We start from the raw sequence: 20,979 nt of genomic DNA on the forward strand, positions 1-20,979 counted from the left end.
ACAGAAACACTGCGCTTGTGCTAATGAAAGCCTGCTATGCTGCCGTGATGGTTGGAAAGTTACACTCGTAGGTAGTCGGTTCACACATGCGGCAGAGACGCGTTACGCGCCGGTTGAGGGCGAGGCCCTAGCAGTAGCAGATGCCCTTGATAAAGCTCGCCACTTCGTTCTTGGGTGCGACAACTTGATCATAGCTGTTGATCATAAGCCATTGTTGAAGTTATTTGGCGATAGATCACTGGAAAACATTCCTAACAACAGACTTCGTAACCTCAAGGAGAAAACACTACGATACCGCTTTCGAATGCTTCATGTGCCTGGCATACGACATCGTGCTGCGGATTGTATCTCCCGACATCCTATTGGTGAGCCTGAGAAACTTGTGCTCGAGGACGACATTGCAGCACTGTCATTTTCTGCCGTCGACATCGCCCACTTTGGTCTAATGAGTGGTCTACGCATGCCTTCATCAGGACTAGCATTTGTCGAGGAGCATGTCGTGGCATCAGCTTCTTCAACACTAGATGCGATCAATTTACGATCCGTCACCTGGGAGCGCGTTAGAACCACTACTACCAGCGATGACAACATGCTGGCGTTAATCGCTCTGATAGAGGCCGGTATACCGGGAACCCGTCACGAGCTGCCTAGGCCACTGCAAGAATATTTCCCATTCCGCGACGACCTTCATACGGTTGATGGTGTAGTACTTTATAAAGACAGAATAGTCATTCCACCATCACTCCGGGAAGAAACCCTTGCCTCCCTGCATTCGGCATATCAAGGGGTGACATCTATGACTTCAAGAGCTGACGCGTCAATCTTCTGGCCTGGTATCACGCCTGCCATCGCCTCCCTACGCGCAACTTGTAACCACTGCAACCGTATTGCTCCATCTAACCCGAATGCACCACCGACTCCTTTGATAACTCCTGATTATCCATTCCAATGCGTGTGTGCAGATTTCTGCCACTACATGGGCTGTAATTACCTACATGTAGTGGTAGTTGATCGTTATTCCAACTGGCCGGTGGTGGAGAAAGCCTCTGATGGTTCCAATGGTTTAATAGACTGTCTCCGAAGGACATTTGTTTCTTTTGGTATCCCTGATGAACTAGCATCAGATGGTGGACCCGAGTTCACTTCTGCGACCACACGTCGTTTTCTCAGGAACTGGGGGCGTTCACCATAGACTGTCATCTGTAGCTTTTCCCCATAGTAACTGCCGTGCTGAAGTGGGAGTCAAAACAGTGAAGCGTCTGATCACTGGCAACACCAGTCCCAATGGCGACTTAAACACCGACGCATTCCAACGCGCTATTCTCCAGTATCGTAACACACCTGACAGAGACACAAAACTATCCCCTGCTATGTGCGTGTTCGGTCGTCCTATACGAGACTTTATTCCTATACCACCCGGTCGGTACATTCCACACAACACTTGGCTGGAGACTTTAGCAGCTCGCGAGGAGGCTTTACGGAATCGTCACATGCGAGAAAGTGAACGTTGGTCTGAACACACCAAACGCCTCTCACCTCTTGCAGTTGGAGATCATGTACGCATCCAAAATCAAGTTGGTCCTCACCCCCTTAAATGGGACAAGACTGGAATCATTACCGAAGTTCGCCAGTTTGATCAATATGTAGTTCGGGTTGACGGATCTGGCCGTGTTACCTTACGCAACAGGAAATTCCTAAGGAAGTATATCCCAGTCGTTACACCACCAGCGCGCTACACAATTGACAATCAAATTGGACTCTCCCATCGTACGACGTCTCCTACTTCTAACGCCCCAGACACCGTCGTCGGTGAAGAGAGCAACCCTCCCCGTAAGGATACGAGTCCTCCACCATCCACTCCGTTGACTACTAGAACCATACAACGTTCGCCTCGTTCATCATCTGATGTTGATCACCCTTCACCACCATTTGGTATTCGAGACATCTTCAGTCGACGTCATCTAGCGTTTGATTCTCCTGCAACCCCAGTGAGCAAAATCACCACACCCCCGGCAACGATGCCACCTATCTCGACACATACGCCACAAGCAGTAGTTCCGTCCCCTGCACCGATCCGGACTTCTGGTCGTGCCACAAAGAAACCAGCTTGGCATTCAGATTATAAAATGTCCAAATAACAATTGACTTGTTTCTACTTGGAACATTTCCTAAGTGTTATATCTGTTGTGCAACTTTTCACGGAGACTCAGTGCTTCATTTTGTTTATTTTAGGACAATTAGTCGGACATTTCTTAATAATTCTCATATTTCACATCAGTCTTTGTTCATAGGACTAATACGAGTGACCCTATTACTTACGTGTACCAAAGACTTGGGAGAGATAGAGGATTGTATGTTATGATTAGTTTCTATACGTAATTCATGCTAATTATCATTGTGCAATTTACCACTACTTTGTGTGTCTTTTCAGACCGTATTCATTGCTGAATAAACATATTTAAAGTAAACGGAACAGAGTCCCATTTAGTCATACATATGAGTTTTAGACGTATCTAGTGCTACTATATATGTGTAAATCACATATACGGGAAGAGTCTTGTAGTGCCGTTCGGAAACACAAGCAATCTACAGTAATAACATACATGTATATGTACCTACAAGAGATGTAGTTAAGTTGGTGAATGTAACGAACATTTTTATAAGAAATGTTAACTTATTACCGAATTTGGTGACTATCAACACAAATACACCAAAAAACCCTGCTTTATACACCACAAACATTGTTGTACATTGTACGTCCTTTCATGTCCTTTGCTGTAAATGGGACGTTTAACTACTCAGTAACGTTTGGGTTTGTTTGTGTTTTACGTCCTATTAACAGCTATGGTCATTTAAGGTCGTGCCATATTTTGGTGGTGGAGGAAAGCCGGAGTTCCTGGAGAAAACCCACCGACTTTCGGCCGGCGACTGCCCAACGTAGGTCTCGAACCCACGACCCATTGGTGGGGGGGCTAGTGGTAGCAGAATAGCAAAATCAGTAAGACCCAAACCAACCTTAACCTACTTACAGAGGAACCGAAATCCAATGAAAACGGAAGTGACGTACCTGTGACCGGTAGTAGATAGGGAAGCCAGGTCCGTGGGCGTACTTGACCATGAAGTCCGGTACGTCATCATTGTTGTAGAACCCTGGGGCTGGCGTACTACGGACACACACGACAGGTTAGGATTTATATACACAAAATAAAAAAAATATCGATACCAGAAGTTACTTGTGAGACATTAAAAGTAAATCACCATGAACTGGAGACAGGACTAGATCCACTTTTCTATCAAAGAAATATTCAGTCATATTTGTTCTAACAGAACATATTCAAGTTATGCCAATAATATTGACTCGACATGTTTTGCCTGATATTAAAACCTCTTCAACAAAGGTATCGCAATCCGTATAAAATGGTAATAACAGATTCTGTTTCGAACAATAAATTTGCAAACGAATGGAGAACCATTTGTTTACTGCTAATGGAAAATCTAGTTGTGTCTATTCCTTACTTGTAAGACTCTGACCACGGGAAGGTTCTGTTCCAGAGAACGCTGTATGTGGCGCCATCTATCGCCAACACGGAGGAGTTAAACATTGCCATGACGATATCGTCCACGCCATCTCCCGTCAGGTCTAGTAACACTGGAGGCGTCATGATCCCCTTATACTCGTCCGTATACACTAGTCGTGACTGCAGTATGGAAACGGAAGTGACGTTATTGACCGAGTATTAGAATGTCTAGTTTAATATTGTACATACAAGTTTTTTTTGTTAACGATTCTATTTTTTGAAAGTTGAAATGTAATCAGTTTTTAAATCGACTCGGTAAATAGAAGCATTTAAAAAAGAGAACATTTTGGCTTTTAGAATTAGTAAAAAGGATAAATAAGTTTAATATATTTAATTCAAAAAAGTTAATCTACCATAGACATATCTAAATATAAAATGTCAGTAATAAGTTGGTTCATTGCTATCAGCTGATGATCCCAAGAAACTCACATTGAGTCAGTACAAATATATTGTGGTTAGAAACAAACAATTAACGTTGAAATATTTCCCTGTTATATAATGAATAGCCAAGTAAGGGTTCTCAATACGAGAGATATGTTGTAAGGTACGGGCATTGGTCGGCTATAGAATACAGATATATCTCTACTGACCGGATACACCTTATAAAGACCGAATACACAGGTTTGTTTACATGTACGGAGGTATTGACCTGGATAACCACATTTGTACAAAGGTAAACATGTGATGACATAACCTCAAGTAATGAAGATTAATGCTCACATTTTGTATTTCCCCGCGGTACAGGTTATCCAGCGTGATGCTCCACAGACTACCTGGATGTGTCTCGCCCCCAGTCCCGTATAAAACGATATCTGTGCCGTCAGTCATCGTGTAAAGCTGTGGCGAATAATACGACTCCCGGTAATCAGGTACGCCAATTTTCTTTATTATTTGCCCCGTCCTTCCGCTAAATAATATAATCCGTGCTGATAGTCTGTACTTGCTTCCTGTAAGAGTTATATATAACAGTTCGAAGTTTCTGTTATATTACAAAGTGTTCATTCCATTTGTATTCCAAGTGAGTAAAACAGTTCGATCACAAATAATATTTAAAGCGAGATATATAGGGATGAAAAACGAAAAGGCATCCAATACATTTTTTCGTATTACATGTACGTATATCACATTGTAAAAGAGTATAAGACTATATATCAGTAATACTAATGTTAATTAAGCTGGTGGCGTTTTTTTTTACACCGCCACGAGTCATACTATTTAAAATCATTTTAACAAGTCGATGATATATAGCTTCACTCTGCGTGAAATTGATTGATAGCCTTGTTGTTGTAGGAAATTTGTACATGCGCACTGACCTGGTTCCTGTAGCGGGTCACCCCCGTGCATTGTAAGGATATCGACAGTGCCGTCTCCGTCAAGGTCCCGGATGATCTGAGGTGTATACAGGTTCATAATCTCCTCTTTACCATAGTCAAAGTTCCACAACAGAGAGCCGTCCCGTCCACTTACAGCTTGGAAGGCCTGCCAGGTAGTAAAACATCACGAATGAGAGTGATCTCCCTTCTATAATGAAGAATGTTGCTTTCCTTCGTACTATGAAATTCATTAAGTACATCGAATTTGTTATTGTGATATATATGGGACATAGACAAACGTCAGTAGTGATATCATTAGTTATCTCTGGGTTAGGATGGGTCTACGGGCTCATTAACCCCGTCTGTTTTTATAGACCCCGAGACGAAGGCGAGTGGTCTATGAAAACCAAAGAGGTATATGAGCCAGTGGACCCCTTCTCACCTACATATAACGAATTTTCACCCTGACAATCTTTTATTACGTTTTTTCTGCAAATTTATAAGTCACTTTTGAGTTTGAGTTGTACTTGACTGCTACCAAAATAGTCCCTACCGGACACATTTTCGGCAATATTTCGGACAATACGCTACCATCTTTGTAATAAGCAACCTAGAGGCCCCCTCATTGCCTGTTTCGTTGAATTTACAGTCAATTAAGTAGGCTATTACATCCTGAGAAGAATTGGCACACATCGAACGCTTGTGTGTGTGTCGGACGCCATCTTTGTTGTTATGAAGAGAGATTTTAGTTTGGGTTATCTCCCTTCGCACGTGCTTTTTTAGACCCTGCTCTGCCGGGGTCTATAGAAATATAGACCCCGGCAAGATATCCAAACAGATAGAGTGTTACAAATTAGAAGGGTGACAAATATATATATGATTAAAAAAAATCTGCTTACATTATGATTAAACGTACGAGGAAATTATTACCAGGGTCCGTACTCTTGAAACCGCTCCTATGCTGAAATATGGATTTTGCACTTGATCCGAATTTATTGTTTTCTGTGATGATTAATAAAAAATAATCTTATTTTGTCAATTACTTGAAAACATTTAAAGTGACTTAAAGCCGAATTTTGTGTTCAATGTTTACATTTGACATTTCGATCGTTTAACATGATTTTAACGAGTTACAAGAAAGTAGCTTTGAGCACAGAACCCATGCTTGAGTATGAGAACGGTTTCGTGAATACGGGCCCGAACCCTGAATTGCTCTCAACCTAGTGTTTTAGATACCCATAAAATCATACCAGTTTCGTCATTGTTACTTCTGTAAAGACAAAGGCAGTTGGCTGTATAAATGTCAGCATGGATTACACTGGCTGTAGGACGGATAATTTGGCCAAAGAAAATAAAGGCTTTACGGATTTTGATACTTCAGACAGTAGAGCACTTACATTGGCACGGCCCCCGGCCAAACAATCGAGGACACCATCTTGGTTTAAATCCGCGTTACAATTCACGCCAAACAGCTCGTGCGGAGAATAATGACGCCAAAGTTCCCTACCAGTGGCGCCTTCCAGTGCCATCAACCCGCCAAAACACGGATGTGTCCCGTTAAAATAAATATCACAGACAATATCTGGAAGGTAGTACCCATCGGCTCCTGTAAAAACCAAAACAACATGTATATTGGTTACACGTAGCTCATATAATCTTAATAAAAAGTATACCCGGAGAACAGAAATATATATATGCATGTACCTGTTAATTTTACACAAAACTCAATGATAGTCCTGTCAGTGGCAAAACCATTATGTTCTAATATTGTACGCAAAATTAACTCCAGACACGTCGTTATTTTCAAACTACATAATTTCAGAATTTTGAAACTAAACATTTTTCTGTCGGGGTTGTTATGAAATCAAAGCAATCCATATATCTGATATAAACACTGATTACATTTTATTGCAGAACAAATTGTGACTTTTTGAGTTAAATAATACAAAAATCAGTGCACGACTGTGAAGAACTATTTCTTTGAGTATAAAAACCTGTTTGATTGATCAATTATTGGTATTTAGTAATTAAGAGTACTTCAGTAGCATTTTATATTTACTGCGTTTTGCAATTTTCATTGTATAGAGGAATGCAATAACAGTAAAATATCATGTTTATCCCCAATAAAACAAATAGTAGAGAGAGGTAGACGTACCTGTACCGAATCCCAGGATGATGTCAAGGATACCGTCCTGGTTTACATCCACTAAGCGGAAGGCAGACTCTGTTATAAGCTTAGGAAACCCCATTACCCAAACATCCTCCACACTAAACGAATCACAGCCAACCACTTCCGGTATATCAGCAGATTGCGATTCTATTTCCGGTCCCTCTTTGTCTTTCGTTTTACCCGGAGGTTTGTTGTATAGATATATTATCAATGTCATTAGCGACCCTAGAGATAACACAATAACTAAGAAACACGTTATCGTTTTTAACTGTTTGCGACATCGACAGTTCGGCGTACGGCTTTTGACCTTTGGCCTTTGTCGAGGATGCATGAGTGGTTTTGACGCAGACGCCCGGTCCATCTTTGGCCCTTCCATGAACACGTCATCTTCATCTGAGTAGTACTCTCGTTCCCAGTCCTCATAATTGTTATCTACGTCATGATAATTGTTATCCACGTCATCGTGTATTGTGTAGCCGTTCCGTTTCAGGCCCTTCTTGCTAAATATTACTTTAGTTTCCTCCATTGACCTTGACCTAAAATAGAGGTATGTTTGTATTTGTATATCAAATCGTAAAAGCTATTTAGCGTAATAGACACCAGGCGTTTGAAACGATATGCTTTGACGTTTTGAAGAAACATGAACATGACATCATAATTTCTAGAGAAACAGAAAATTTCAGAAAATAATTGTTATGAAGTTACAATACTTTTGTTAAACACGTTTGAAATGTTTAAACTCAGCTTCAGAATGCCTACATTTTTAATAGATATATTGATGATCGTTTTTACTTGATAACATTTTAGCTTCTGTATATGTAGATGACATTGTGTTATTATATCTTAAACCCTTTCTCTGTAACGTACAATATTTTGAATATGTAGGTTAGCGTTTATATTGGTACAGTTCAATAATTATTTTATAGATAACAAAGTCTCTGATGCTCCTCTTATAAATTAGAGGGTGTCTACCCTCGATTAGTTACCAACCTACTGCGGTCGGGGGATAGCGCGTATCAACGAGTATCAGGGAGATACGCTAGGTGAGGGAGAGACAGGAGAGCAATCCAGTTATGTCCTGGTGTCATTGCGACACGTAATAACAGTTTAATGGCACACTGGCGACGGAAATGTGTATAACGTATTCATCTGTGACAGTTTGGACTTCATTTTGCTTTGCCTGTCTTAACTTGTATTTCTCGTTAAGGCTCGCATCGGATCCCCTATAGTAAGCACAGTGGCCGTCCGTCGTCAAGGTAAAGGTCACTGTTACTAAAAATAGTTCGTGTTTAGGGGTTGGGGGCTTGTGAGGCCCTTACCTCGGAATCCAAAAGTCTTAACATTTTTATAACTTGACATGGTGATGTAGTTGTGCATAAAACAGTTTTTAAACATCCATAACAAGAATTTTGTTGAATGATTGTAAATATCTGTGAGGATAAGCCAGCTGCCAGTTGGTAGTTAGTAGTAGCTATTCCTCAGACCATAATGTCAATGCAATGACGTCACGTATAACAGGTTTCAAAACGTCAGCTATTATGCTTCTCTCTCCCGAATCTTGATGTAAAAACTAGTTGGACTGTAGGTCATCACGTACACGTTTGTGCGATTTGATTTTCCCTTCACAACTGGCAGGGATAACTGGGATTTAACGAGCATATATGCAATTCGAGGTTCGTTATTACTGCAGGAATTGAAAATAACAAATCTGAGCAGTATATGCTTGTTTTTTTTTTGAGGAGAAATTACGCTTTAAGCAAAAAAAAACCTCTTCATTTAAAATCAGAAACGATCGCTCTGTGATTCCAAACGTGGGAAGAGAAACTGCTTCCGTAATTTGACATCAAATGTGCATTGATTTTCCGCCCACGCCGATAATCTGTCACGTTAACTGTGTAGACACGAACGGAGCTCCTACGGGATATGGTGCCTAAATAATCCTGACGCTATCAAGTGTTAGCCTATAACAACCAACACTCGTAGTCTCGTACAAACAGACTCTTGTTGTCTGCACCATCTACGCTGAATTACAAGTGACCAAGCGTCTGGTTGAACGAGACTACAAACACATGGTGACAACCATCGTCGTTATCATTGTCTATATCAACATTACCTTTGTCGTTATCATTGTCGATATCAACATTACCTTTGTCGTTATCGTCAATGAATTATGTTCCCCGACACTTGATTTCAATAACGAAACAACACAACAGCAATGCAATATAGATAAACAATATGTCCTACTCAATGGGGGTCAATATATCTTCATATTTACATCGCTATACTGTTTAGGTCCATAACGGGTATTCATAATTTACATTAGCTACACAAGATATTAACAAAATATAGCCACCTGTCCAGATTTCAAATTACCATCATTGAGTTGATTGATAGCATAGGGCCAGATTGGTGTCATCATTGGTATGACGTCATAATAATAATTTATTCGGTGACGATATGAAAATACAAAGGTTGACAAAGAAAATGGAAATGTCTGTGTTAACATTCAACTGATCATTTCAAATTACTAAAAAATAAATAAAAAATATTTATTAATAAATCGGGTGGTCGGGTGGTGCAGTGGATAGCGCACTTGCCTTTCACCAAGGCGGCCGGGGTTCGATTCCCCGATCGGACGTGAACAGGTTGGGGTCACCTGCCCGACCACCCGACCACGTGGGTTTTCTCCGGGTACTCCGGTTTCCTCCCATAATAAGACACCCACGCGCTAACAACCGGGCCAACAAGAGTGATTAATATAAGTTGAAATAACTTGTTTCATAATTGTTGTAAAATAAATAAAGTTTATATTGATATTTAGGTTACTCGTGTGTGTCGTGTGATATGTAAGAGATTATTTGACATCAATAACGATCAAATATTAGAATTATTCATGCATGTGTAACAGGAGAGGAAAAATGCACGGCCAGACCGGGGTTCGAACCTGGGACCTTCCGAACTCTAGACGGACGCTCTACCAATTGAGCTTTCTGGTCGCCGACGATCGACCCAGTCCAGTGCCGCTACATTCCTCCCTCCCTTTTCTAAGTCTTCGCCCCCAAAGACACAGCTATCTACAACCCAGGATCGGGTATCCCCCTGCCAAGCATACACCAAATGCTCGAAACAAGGGTTGGTCAAAGGCACCACTGTAACAGGAGAGGTCAAATACACGGCCAGGCCGGGCTTCGAACCCGTATCCTTCCGAACTCTAAACGGACGCTCTACCAATTGAGCTATTTGGTCGCCGACGATCGACCCAGTCCACTTCCACTAAACAAGAATACCGTCTCCGGCACACATGCATACATGCACGCTTACATAGCACACACGGAGGAATGTCCTTAAAAATCTTATGTAATATAACAACATACATAAGGATCCCCGTATCATTTCTAAAGACAGCAACTACGCATTGGAAACTATTGTTTTCGTCACTGACACCAAACAGCTTTCATCACTCATTTCTGTGGGAATATTATGGATAAGAATAAAGATAAATTGATAAAAGATAGTGTTCTGAGTGTAAAAATGCTGCGAGGCTGGACCGGGATTCGAACCATGTACTTCAAATCATTACACTATGCTCTAACCGGTTGAGTTACCTGGTCAACGGAAGTGCAGTGAGACAAGGACCCTTAACAAAGAGAGTACAGTCTCAATGAAAGGTAATCACAATCTACCACGTGAACAGTGCAAGTATTAGTAATTCAGTTATAATGAACCGGTTCGAAGATATATCACAAGACCATAAGATCATCATTACCGAGGGCATTTCTAATCTATAAACATATGTACTGTGTATAGAAAAAACATAAAGACAATTTGAAATATTTCCGTTTGTATGTTACTAATTCGAAATTCCTGGGCCCGTATTCATCAAACCATTATCTTACTCAAATGAAGATTCTATGCTCAAACCAGAATTCTTGTTCCGGTGAACAAAATCACAAAAATCTATCTTGTCAATGAAGCCGAATTCCATTTTTAACGTTTCAAATGTACATTAAAACACCGACGCTGCGACACAGAACATGGATGCCTTCCTTGATGGATGGAAGTAAGCAAATACCTATAAAGAATGAAATGAATTTGATTTCATGGGATTCTATGTTATAGTGTGGTACAGAGGCGGGGCCATGACAACCGCATATCCATTCTTAGCCAAGAGGGAGAACAAATGTCTATATACATTTGTACAATCGGTAATCTAGCATTTAAATAAATTATATACACTTAAATGCAATTATCTAAATCGTATTTCAATAAAAGATTGGTTCGGAAACATATCGGTAGTGATATCTGATTAATGAACATTTGTACCGATAAAAGGATTTTAACCCTTGCATTAGCATTAAGTGCTACACGTACTAATCTGGAAGTAACGTGTGATGACGTCACACCCTCAACAAGACCCGGATGCTAACCTGTGTTCGATTACCCATGAGACAGCTAAAACATCATTAAATCAAGTAACAGTGTACACGTACCGCGCTGTGGTAGTATTACAGTGAATTTAGAATATCTACGCAATTTCTATTTTACGAAACTACGAGACTACTACACACTACATAATGTACTAGACTACTACCCACTACTAGACTACTACCCACTACTAGTCTACGAGATTACTACACCCTACATTATGTACTAGACTACTACCCACTACTAGACTACTACCCACTACTAGACTACGAGATTACTACACACTACATTATGTACTAGACTACTACCCACTACTAGACATCTACCAACTACTAGACTTCTACCCACTACTAGCCTACGAGACTACCACACACCACATTATATACTAGACTAGTATCCACTACTAGACTACTACCTACTACTAGACTACTACCCACTACTAGTCTGCGAGATTACTACACCCTACATTATGTACTAGACTACTACCCACTTCTAGACTACTACCCACTACTAGATTACGAGACTACTACAAACTACATTATGTACTAGACTACTACCCTCTACTAGACTTCTGCCCACTACTAGATTACGAGACTACTACAAACTACATTATGTACTAGACTACTACCCACTACTAGACTACGAGACTACTACACACTACATTATGTACTATATTACTGCCCACTACTAGACTTCTACCCACTACTAGACTACTACCCACTACTAGACATCTACCAACTACTAGACTTCTACCCACTACTAGACTACGAGACTACTACACGCTACATTATTTACTAGACTACTACCCACTACTAGACTTCTACCCACTACTAGACTTCTTCCCACTACTAGACATCTACCAACTACTAGACTTCTACCCACTACTAGCCTACGAGACTACCACACACCACATTATATACTAGACTAGTATCCACTGCTAGACTACTACCCACTACTAGACTACTACCCACTACTAGACCTCTACCCACTACTAGACTACGAGACTACTACACTCTACATTATGTACTAGACTACTACCCATTACTAGACTACTACCCACTACTAGACTACGAGATTACTACACGCTACATTATGTACTAGACTACTGCCCACTACTAGACTACTACACACTACTAGACTACGACCCACTACTAGACTACGAGACTACTACACGCTACATTATGTACTAGACTACTACCCACTACTAGACTGTTACCACTACTTGACTACGAGACTACTACACACTACATTATATACTAGACTAGTATCCACTGCTAGACTACTACCCACTACTAGACTACGAGACTACTACACGCTACATTATGTACTAGACTACTACCCACTACTAGACTACTACCCACTACTAGACTACGAGACTACTACACACTATATTATGTACTATATTACTGCCCACTACTAGACTACTTCCCACTACTAGACTACGATACTACTACACGCTACATTATGTACTAGACTACTACCCACTACTAAACTACTACCTACTACTAGACTACTCCCCACTACTAGACTACTACCCACTACTAGACATCTACCCACTACTAGACTACGAGACTACTAGACTACGAAATATGTACTAGACTACTACCCACTACTAAACTACTACCTACTACTAGACTACTACCCACTACTAGACTTCTACCCACTACTAGACTACGAAACTACTACACGCTACATTATGTACTAGACTACTACCCACTACTAGACTACGAGACTACTACACACTATTAGACTACTACCCACTACTAGACTACGAGACTACTACCCACTACTAGACTACTACCCACTACTAGACTATTACCCACTACTACTTTTTGTAATTTCGTGATTACTCCCTGACAATCGAGTCTACGTGATATGTCATATTGTTTGTGACAGTTCAGACACATGTGTAGTGGAAAGGTCGTCCCTGAACCGCTACCGCTCTAAGTTGTAGAAGAAAGCGTTGACATCTTGTTAGGGTCGAGCCGCCACTCTCTGAATCTCTCCATCTACTTAAATATTTAATCCACGTGACATTTTCGGGTTACTCTTTCGTGTATTTTGTATTATACTGATGGAAAGAAGCCTTTCGACTCTTGCAATATGTAAAACATATTACTGAATCTGAGTTCAGATCCAGGATATTTGTTTTCCACATTCACTTTTTTGGCATGAAATTTATGTTTGGCCTTGCTATATTATTTTTGCGACTTCTCGCCTAAAAGTAGATGCAAAAACTTTCAGGATCTGATCAAAACCCAGGGGACAATTGGTTATATTAAAATCTGTTTAGGTACTTATCAGTTTGGTTGCTTGATTACATATATAAGTATTGTCATACATTATTAAATCGATATCGATTGCTTGCAATTTCCTCGAGCGATGTGTTTAATTCATACATTTATGGTCGATTCATTTATGGCTATCGTCCCTAATCCAATAAACACTGACCACCGGGTGAATCAATGATGACGTCACGACACCAAGCAGTCTGCGGCTGTTGACCATTGATTGTTTTACCTTGGAACTGATTACTACACAGACATGTATCGAATCATTATATCAATTACAAGCCACATTCTATCCCTGCTGAGTAAATCTCCATGCGATTGATGGCGACACACCAGGTATGAAGGGTCGAGACCGAGGCTTCTCGAGACCAGACTTGTTGTTGGGTATAAAGAACCAGATCATATCCTTCCTCTGTGAATACTTTTTAATTGATCGTCGAAGAGCGGTATACTTCACTGGATTTAAAATATAAAGTTCGTTTTTATTTTTATACGATACAAAAATATAAACTTATATTAATCACTCTTGTTGACCCAGATACAAGAGAGCGCGGGGTTATCTTTCTATATAACATCGATCTACGTCCATATATGGGATTGTTAATATATTTTATGACACCAGCCTGTACAAACTGATTATAAACAGATTTATTTGCAGATTATGTATCACAAGTGTCATCTAGTTGCTTAGAAAGCTAAAACGAAAAATTTTGTAAAATGAATTAGAAATAATCATACAGGAAAAGCACGTGATTTTATCTTCACGAACATGTGATACATTATAAAAAGTAAACTAAAAAAACCATCATTGCACAAGAAATGTTGTTTACACAGTAATAAGGTTAAATATTGTCAGAGATCGTTTGAGTACTGTTTTCAGTTTAACACACATTAAAACACATGTTGTCTGATCAAATAGATGCCGAGTAATGATCGTCGGTACGCGACAATGGTTAGCTTATAGAACACTACAGTGATCATGTAATAGAGCTGCTAAATAAAATATGTTTCGTCTAGTCGTCTGGTAAGACACGTCCTATAAACTAATTCTTACATAGATATCACACAAGACGAAATGACACATAAGACACGTGACCACACGTCACTTGGTTCTTCCATAAGACATGTGATCAAACGTTATGTTGATGTTCTATCAGACACGTGATCACACGTCATGTTGATGTTCCATCAGACACGTGATCACACGTCATACGGTTTTACCATCAGACACGTGATCACACGTAATATAGATGTAGTTATCTCATAAAAGACATGATCACACATGGTATAAAAATGTACATGTAAATGTTTAAGATACACGATCAAATGTCATCAATATGGCATGGTATTGTTAGGTCCGTGATCAAGTCTTAAAATTGTCCCATCAGACACGTGTCCACACGTCTTGTAGTTATATCATTAGTCACATAAGATACAGGAGATAAAGTTCGGAACAGATATGACCGTTATGTGACTGAACCATCAGCATGGTTGACGGAAATTGCTCTAAGAAAAGCACGGATCATGAATCGGCTACGGGTTGGTTGTTCAGGGTTTAACGTCCTGTCAACGGCCCAGGACATTAAACGACGTGTGGGCTAGGGGTACTCAGTACGTACAAACAATAGCTGATCCCACCCGAAACATTTCAACATCCTGTCTACTTCAGATAAAAAAGAAGCAGGTGAGCGGTTAAGACAATATGGGTGTCTTTCAATTCCAATACGTGTACTAAACTATACCGTCACAAGTTAGTGACGTCGACGAAAACAAATTTTCCCATACTTCACATGTACACCCTGTTTTTGCCACAGTCTTTCCTCACTGTGGGGGTAAGACAGATCAAAGTCTAAAGTACCTTGCCCTTTAGCCAAGCCAGACATGTATTACGCCCCAAAGTGGAAAATGATTAATTTTCCTCTCAACTCAATTAAAAGTGGTAAACAAATCTTAACCTGACCGGATGTCTTCGACTGATGGGGAGAAAAACCTATCTTGACATTCCTTGAACATGATAATAGTACATTTTCCACGCATGCGCAATCAGTGACAGAATTAAATTGTGGAAATGAAACAGGTGGTCAACAAGCAACAAATGCTTAAAACAGACTGAGGCCCAGGTAAATCAGGTAAATCAAGACAACTCGCACGCGCTATCAGTCTAAATATGTTTCCATCGCGTCTTCATTTTATGTTGTGTAACACTTGTAATGCAATCGAATTTGTCACAAATTGTATTGGTCCTTAATATAACTACGGTGGGAATGCGTGGGGGAAAATAATCAAACACTTTAACCTCAGGATAACATTTTTGAAGTTTAGCACTCGGCAAAGCCTTGTACTAAACTTCCGAAATTGTACCATTAGGTAGAGATATCTGTCAACCTCACACGAGTGTTACAGACGCCAACGTTATACGGTAAATACAATGAGTGCTTTGAGGAGTGAAAGAAATCATTTTCCGTTTTAACGTTATGAAATTCTGTTAAAACACTCTCTTTAAAAACATCACAACATGGACAATCATTCAAACAAGAAACTAGCATACCATGTACTAAGAGAACCTCAGAGGACTAGGACTTCAATTAATTTTTAATTATCCGGCGTGAAGCAAGCGTACGTGGGTTGGCTATATCAGATATACTCCCTGCTCTGTCCTCAACTCTCCGTGAACGGACCCTAGATAAGCTTTAACTGAGAAATATAGGCTTATGGTATACAAGATACGACGTGAACATTGGCAACACCAGACACGACATCCATAGTGCTCTAGTGGGCATGTTAATGTCACCAAAGATCTCTTGATGGGAGACTTAAAAATATTTCCCCTTCACCGATAAAACAGCTGAGACGGCGTGTTTCGCTCGGCAGAACTACGTATTGGTATTGATTACATCCTACAAGCAACCCTGGATCAGGCAAGAAACCATGCAATTTTGTTCACATGAGCCGAAACAAATACTTAGAGCCGTTTATAAGTGTCCCAGACACACTGCCTCCATATCTGTACGATGCATTGTCTTGTTTTATTTTTGCTGTAATCAAAGTACGGTGTAAACCAACAACTGATTTTATCGATTAAAGGATGAACGAGCGTTGTCTTAGTTACACTGTACATGTGTGTGTACAACGTTCCTCTTTCTTGGTAAACACGAAACCTCAACTTTAAACATTGACCGTACCTTAAGCGATACCATAATCACACTAATTACGAAACCGTTCGCCCCTGTTGTTAAGGTACATATATAATGGTTCCTTGCAATTTCTTCATTTTGTCCATTTTTGTTTTGCGAAAATATCCGAAACGTCCTTCCCCCGCAGGTTCGGAAAAAAATATAGTTATATTTTAACCAACTTCCTGTTTTCATAACAGGTGGTTACTGTGGGTCCCCTTTAAATAAATATAAGGAATTTTATTGTCTTCTGCGTAAGGAATGTTGGGTGTCGCAACATTTATTGTCCCCAATACACACATTTAAAGGATTTGATTGTATTCTGTGTAGGAAATGTTGGATAAGTTTCCAAACTGATCTACTGCCCATGTCGCAACATTTACTGTCTCCTATATACACATATAAGGGATTTGATTGTCTTCTGTGTAGGAAATGTTGTTTTAGTGGTAAATTGTCAATGATATGATAAAGTCTTATCAGTCCACCAACACAACAAGGTCAAGCAGAACAACACTGTAGTAAATAATGGAAAATAAGAGAGAAAAGGAAAATATAAACATTCCTATTACTGGCACTGCGGATTTAATTTGGCCTTTTTCAACGCTACTTCAACAGAGGGCACTGCAGATCCCGATCCCGATCCAGCACGTCAGCTTGTGGCCCAATGAAATGTTCCATTTCTATAAACCTGTAGAAGGTAGAGGTTGGAAATAGCACTGGTATGTGTGACATATAGGCGACATTTCTCCGAGAACAACTTTCCAATATAATAGAACCTCGTTTCCATATACATAATACTTCAAATCGATTCTCAGGTCCCCGACAATGCCTTTTCTAATCCCAGTGTGAGCCTTATAGTATTCGGAATCTGATACTTCCTCGGTCGAGATACGTCGATTGCTGAATTACATGGTGTTACTTAGGCGAAGGTGTCCAGTGGGATCGCATTAAATAATAATTTACCAGATAAATAAAGCAGCCTATGTTATTATGGAATGATGATAAACTTCGTTTTAGCAACCATTACAAGTTCCCTTGGGTACTAGTCACGATGATACTCCCGGGGTAACATTAGCACTGTCACATTCTCATTAGCGTACCTATTTTATTAATCACAAGCAGGAGTTAAATTACATGCTATTGTTACTTTTTACAATCTTAATTAGATTGTCGAGGAGTAATCAGGTTTTAGAAATTGCATTACGTCGGTAGTCACTTAACTTGATAATACTGCAGTATGGTGTATGCCTGAGCGACCCTCCGCGTGCTGTGTTAGGGATATACATATGGGATAAGGACGTTGCTGAATGCTATTCTCCATGTACGGTATTGATCGGGTTCAAACGCAGGAGACGGTGTCATACTGGAATGTTAACGCACGCGAATCCTAGTAAAACAAATCCTTATTGCACATACATACAAATACCATTATTATATATCAACAAACAAGTTATGTTTCGAGTGTCATTCCATCAAATACGACTCAAGTTAAGCTAGAATCAATACAAGAGATTTTGAGCGATGCTGTTCTCAAAACTAGTTAATGAATAGAGGTAATTATATTCATATATTGAAAATAGTTTGAATACCATCAGGATGACACAAAATATACATGCAGAAAATCACTTTTCACCGAATGATAATTAAACGACTAATTAGCAACTTACTAATAAATCTTTAACTTCAGTAAGTATATATGTTATAACAGTGGTAAAGTTATCTTAAGAACGAACAATATTTCAAAATAATAAATACACCAAAACCCATCTTATATAACAAAGGTAACGTCATATTTACTAACGAATAAATAAGTAACAAGGAATAAGTGTTTGATAAGTCGTTTTATATAACAGTAGTAATAAAAAAACGCGGGAAGACGAAGAAATAAATAAAAATAAATAAAACTTAACGTCGTGTGCTTTACCATTTTATGCTTTCCAAACAAGACCTAATATATTTTTATTTAGAAAAATAAAACCTCGTCTACACGTCTTGTGAATAACCATTATATTCTTTCCAAACAAGACCTAAAATATTATTATTTAGAAAAATAAAACCTCGTCAACACGTCTTGTGAATAACCATTATATTCTTTCCAAACAAGACCTAATATATTATTATTTAGAAAAATAAAACCTCGTCAACACATCTTGTGAATAACCATTATATTCTTTCCAAACAAGACCTAATATATTATTATTTAGAAAAATAAAACCTCGTCTACACGACTTGTGAATAACCATTATATTCCTTCCAAACAAGACCTACAATATTATTATTTAGAAAGAAAAGGAAACTCGACTACACGCATTGTGCTTAACCAGTATATGCTTTCCAAACAAGTCCTAAAATATTATTATTTAGAAAAATAAAACCTCATCTACACGTCCTGTGATTAACCATTATATGCTTTCCAAACAAGACCTACAATATTATTATTTAGAAAGAAAAGGAAACTCGACTACACGCCTTGTGCTTAACCAGTATATGCTTTCCAAACAAGACAAACACTAGATGTACATGTATCATGCAGAGAAAAGTATTACTATGTTGATAAAATGAGAGCATCAGTTATATACTGATAATACGATGGTAACACAAAGCGAACAAACGAACCAATAGAAGACTTCGTATATCGGACATATTTTCATTTTCTGATGTGTCGTCAACTGGGACTCGACTGGTCCGAGAATCATCATTTATTTAGTGAAGTCTGGGATAACGTTGATTACAAGTATCAGCGGTACACATGGTTAGTCAAGGGAATAATCGAGTCTTGTCACAAGATGTTCTGTATAAACGTCGTATGTCAGTGGTAGAAGGGCAATCTTGTAGTAAGAACGTAGGTGTTCTCCATATATATTATCGCATTAACATCATACCAAAGTTTCCTAAGCGTCTTGTCGAGTGTTACAACACACAACATTTCTTGTCTGTGACTCGATAATATTAGAATCTGCGACAAGTGCATTTCCAGACAAGAGAAGTCATGGTAATGACAGCGGACAGTTTTGTTACTTCAACATATAGCACTAACCTCTGTATCAATATGGCCATTATCACCAATTACTACAGCAAGTGGGCCAACAGCACCAACTAAGTCATTACTAAGGCCCATATCACCATCTACAGTACCCCTATAGTAATATATGATAAAGTAATACAGGACAGTGTGATGTAAACGGTTACCGACTACCACCATAGTAGGCTTAATACAAAACCTTGTTGTTAAGAATTGTTTGGTTTGGTTCTAGTTATAGGATGTGGACTCAATTAAACACTAAAGTCATCCATGGACATGCCTCCACGCATGTAATAACTGTAACATAGGATTGTAAGTGCACTGGCAATGGGTTAACCAGTCATTGCGCTTAACCGTAATTGTTCTTGAACGTTTAGCAGAAAAGAACAACTCCGAGTTTGAAGGACTTATTGGCAAGTCATTTATGTGTGCTAAAGGTGCCGTTACGAAAACTACAAATCAAGAATAAAAAAAAAACAAATAAAGCTTATTTGTTGGTTCGAGATTTAACGTCCTAGTTATATAGCCAGCGACCATATGAGGACGAGCGCCTAGGGAGAGACAACAGCTAGCGACCATATGAGAACGGGTGCCTAGAGAGACACACAACCAGCGACCATATGTGGACGGATATCTAGGGAGACACAACAACCAGGATCAAATGAGGACGAGTGCCTAGGGAGACACAACAGCCAGCGACCATATGAGGACGGGTGCCTAGGGAAACACAACAATCAGCGACCATATGAGGACGGGTGCCTAGGGAGACATAACAGCCAGGATCAAATGAGGAGGAGTGCCTAGGGAGACACAACAGCCAGCGACCGTATGAGGACGAGTGCCTCGGGAGACACAACAGCCAGCGACCATATGTGGACGGGTGCCTAGGGAGACACAACAGCCAGGAACATATGAGGGCGGGTGCCTAGGGAGACACAACAGCCAGGATCAAATGAGGACGGGTGCCTAGGGAGACACAACAGCCAGTAACCATATGAGGACGGGTG

The 20,979-nt window shown here is 39.7% G+C and overlaps 1 protein-coding gene across 2 annotated transcripts in view; it reads right to left on the bottom strand.

The window, feature by feature from the left end:
• The window catches only part of LOC110459495, a 40,091-nt gene that overhangs the window by 10,267 nt on the left and 8,845 nt on the right, over positions 1 to 20,979 (bottom strand). For both annotated transcript variants that reach the window (XM_021511777.1, XM_021511778.1), the window contains exons 2-7: positions 7,047 to 7,597; positions 6,289 to 6,497; positions 4,892 to 5,057; positions 4,299 to 4,525; positions 3,517 to 3,698; positions 3,068 to 3,164 (exon numbers count right to left, since the gene is read on the bottom strand). In XM_021511777.1, coding sequence (XP_021367452.1) covers positions 3,068 to 3,164; positions 3,517 to 3,698; positions 4,299 to 4,525; positions 4,892 to 5,057; positions 6,289 to 6,497; positions 7,047 to 7,587 — 1,422 coding nt within the window. In that variant the 5' untranslated portion in view covers positions 7,588 to 7,597. The remainder of the gene's footprint in view (positions 1 to 3,067; positions 3,165 to 3,516; positions 3,699 to 4,298; positions 4,526 to 4,891; positions 5,058 to 6,288; positions 6,498 to 7,046; positions 7,598 to 20,979) is intronic.

Source organism: Mizuhopecten yessoensis, unplaced genomic scaffold (assembly GCF_002113885.1).
Source record: "Mizuhopecten yessoensis strain PY_sf001 unplaced genomic scaffold, ASM211388v2 scaffold10087, whole genome shotgun sequence".
In the NCBI taxonomy this organism is placed as follows: Eukaryota; Metazoa; Mollusca; class Bivalvia; order Pectinida; family Pectinidae; genus Mizuhopecten; species Mizuhopecten yessoensis.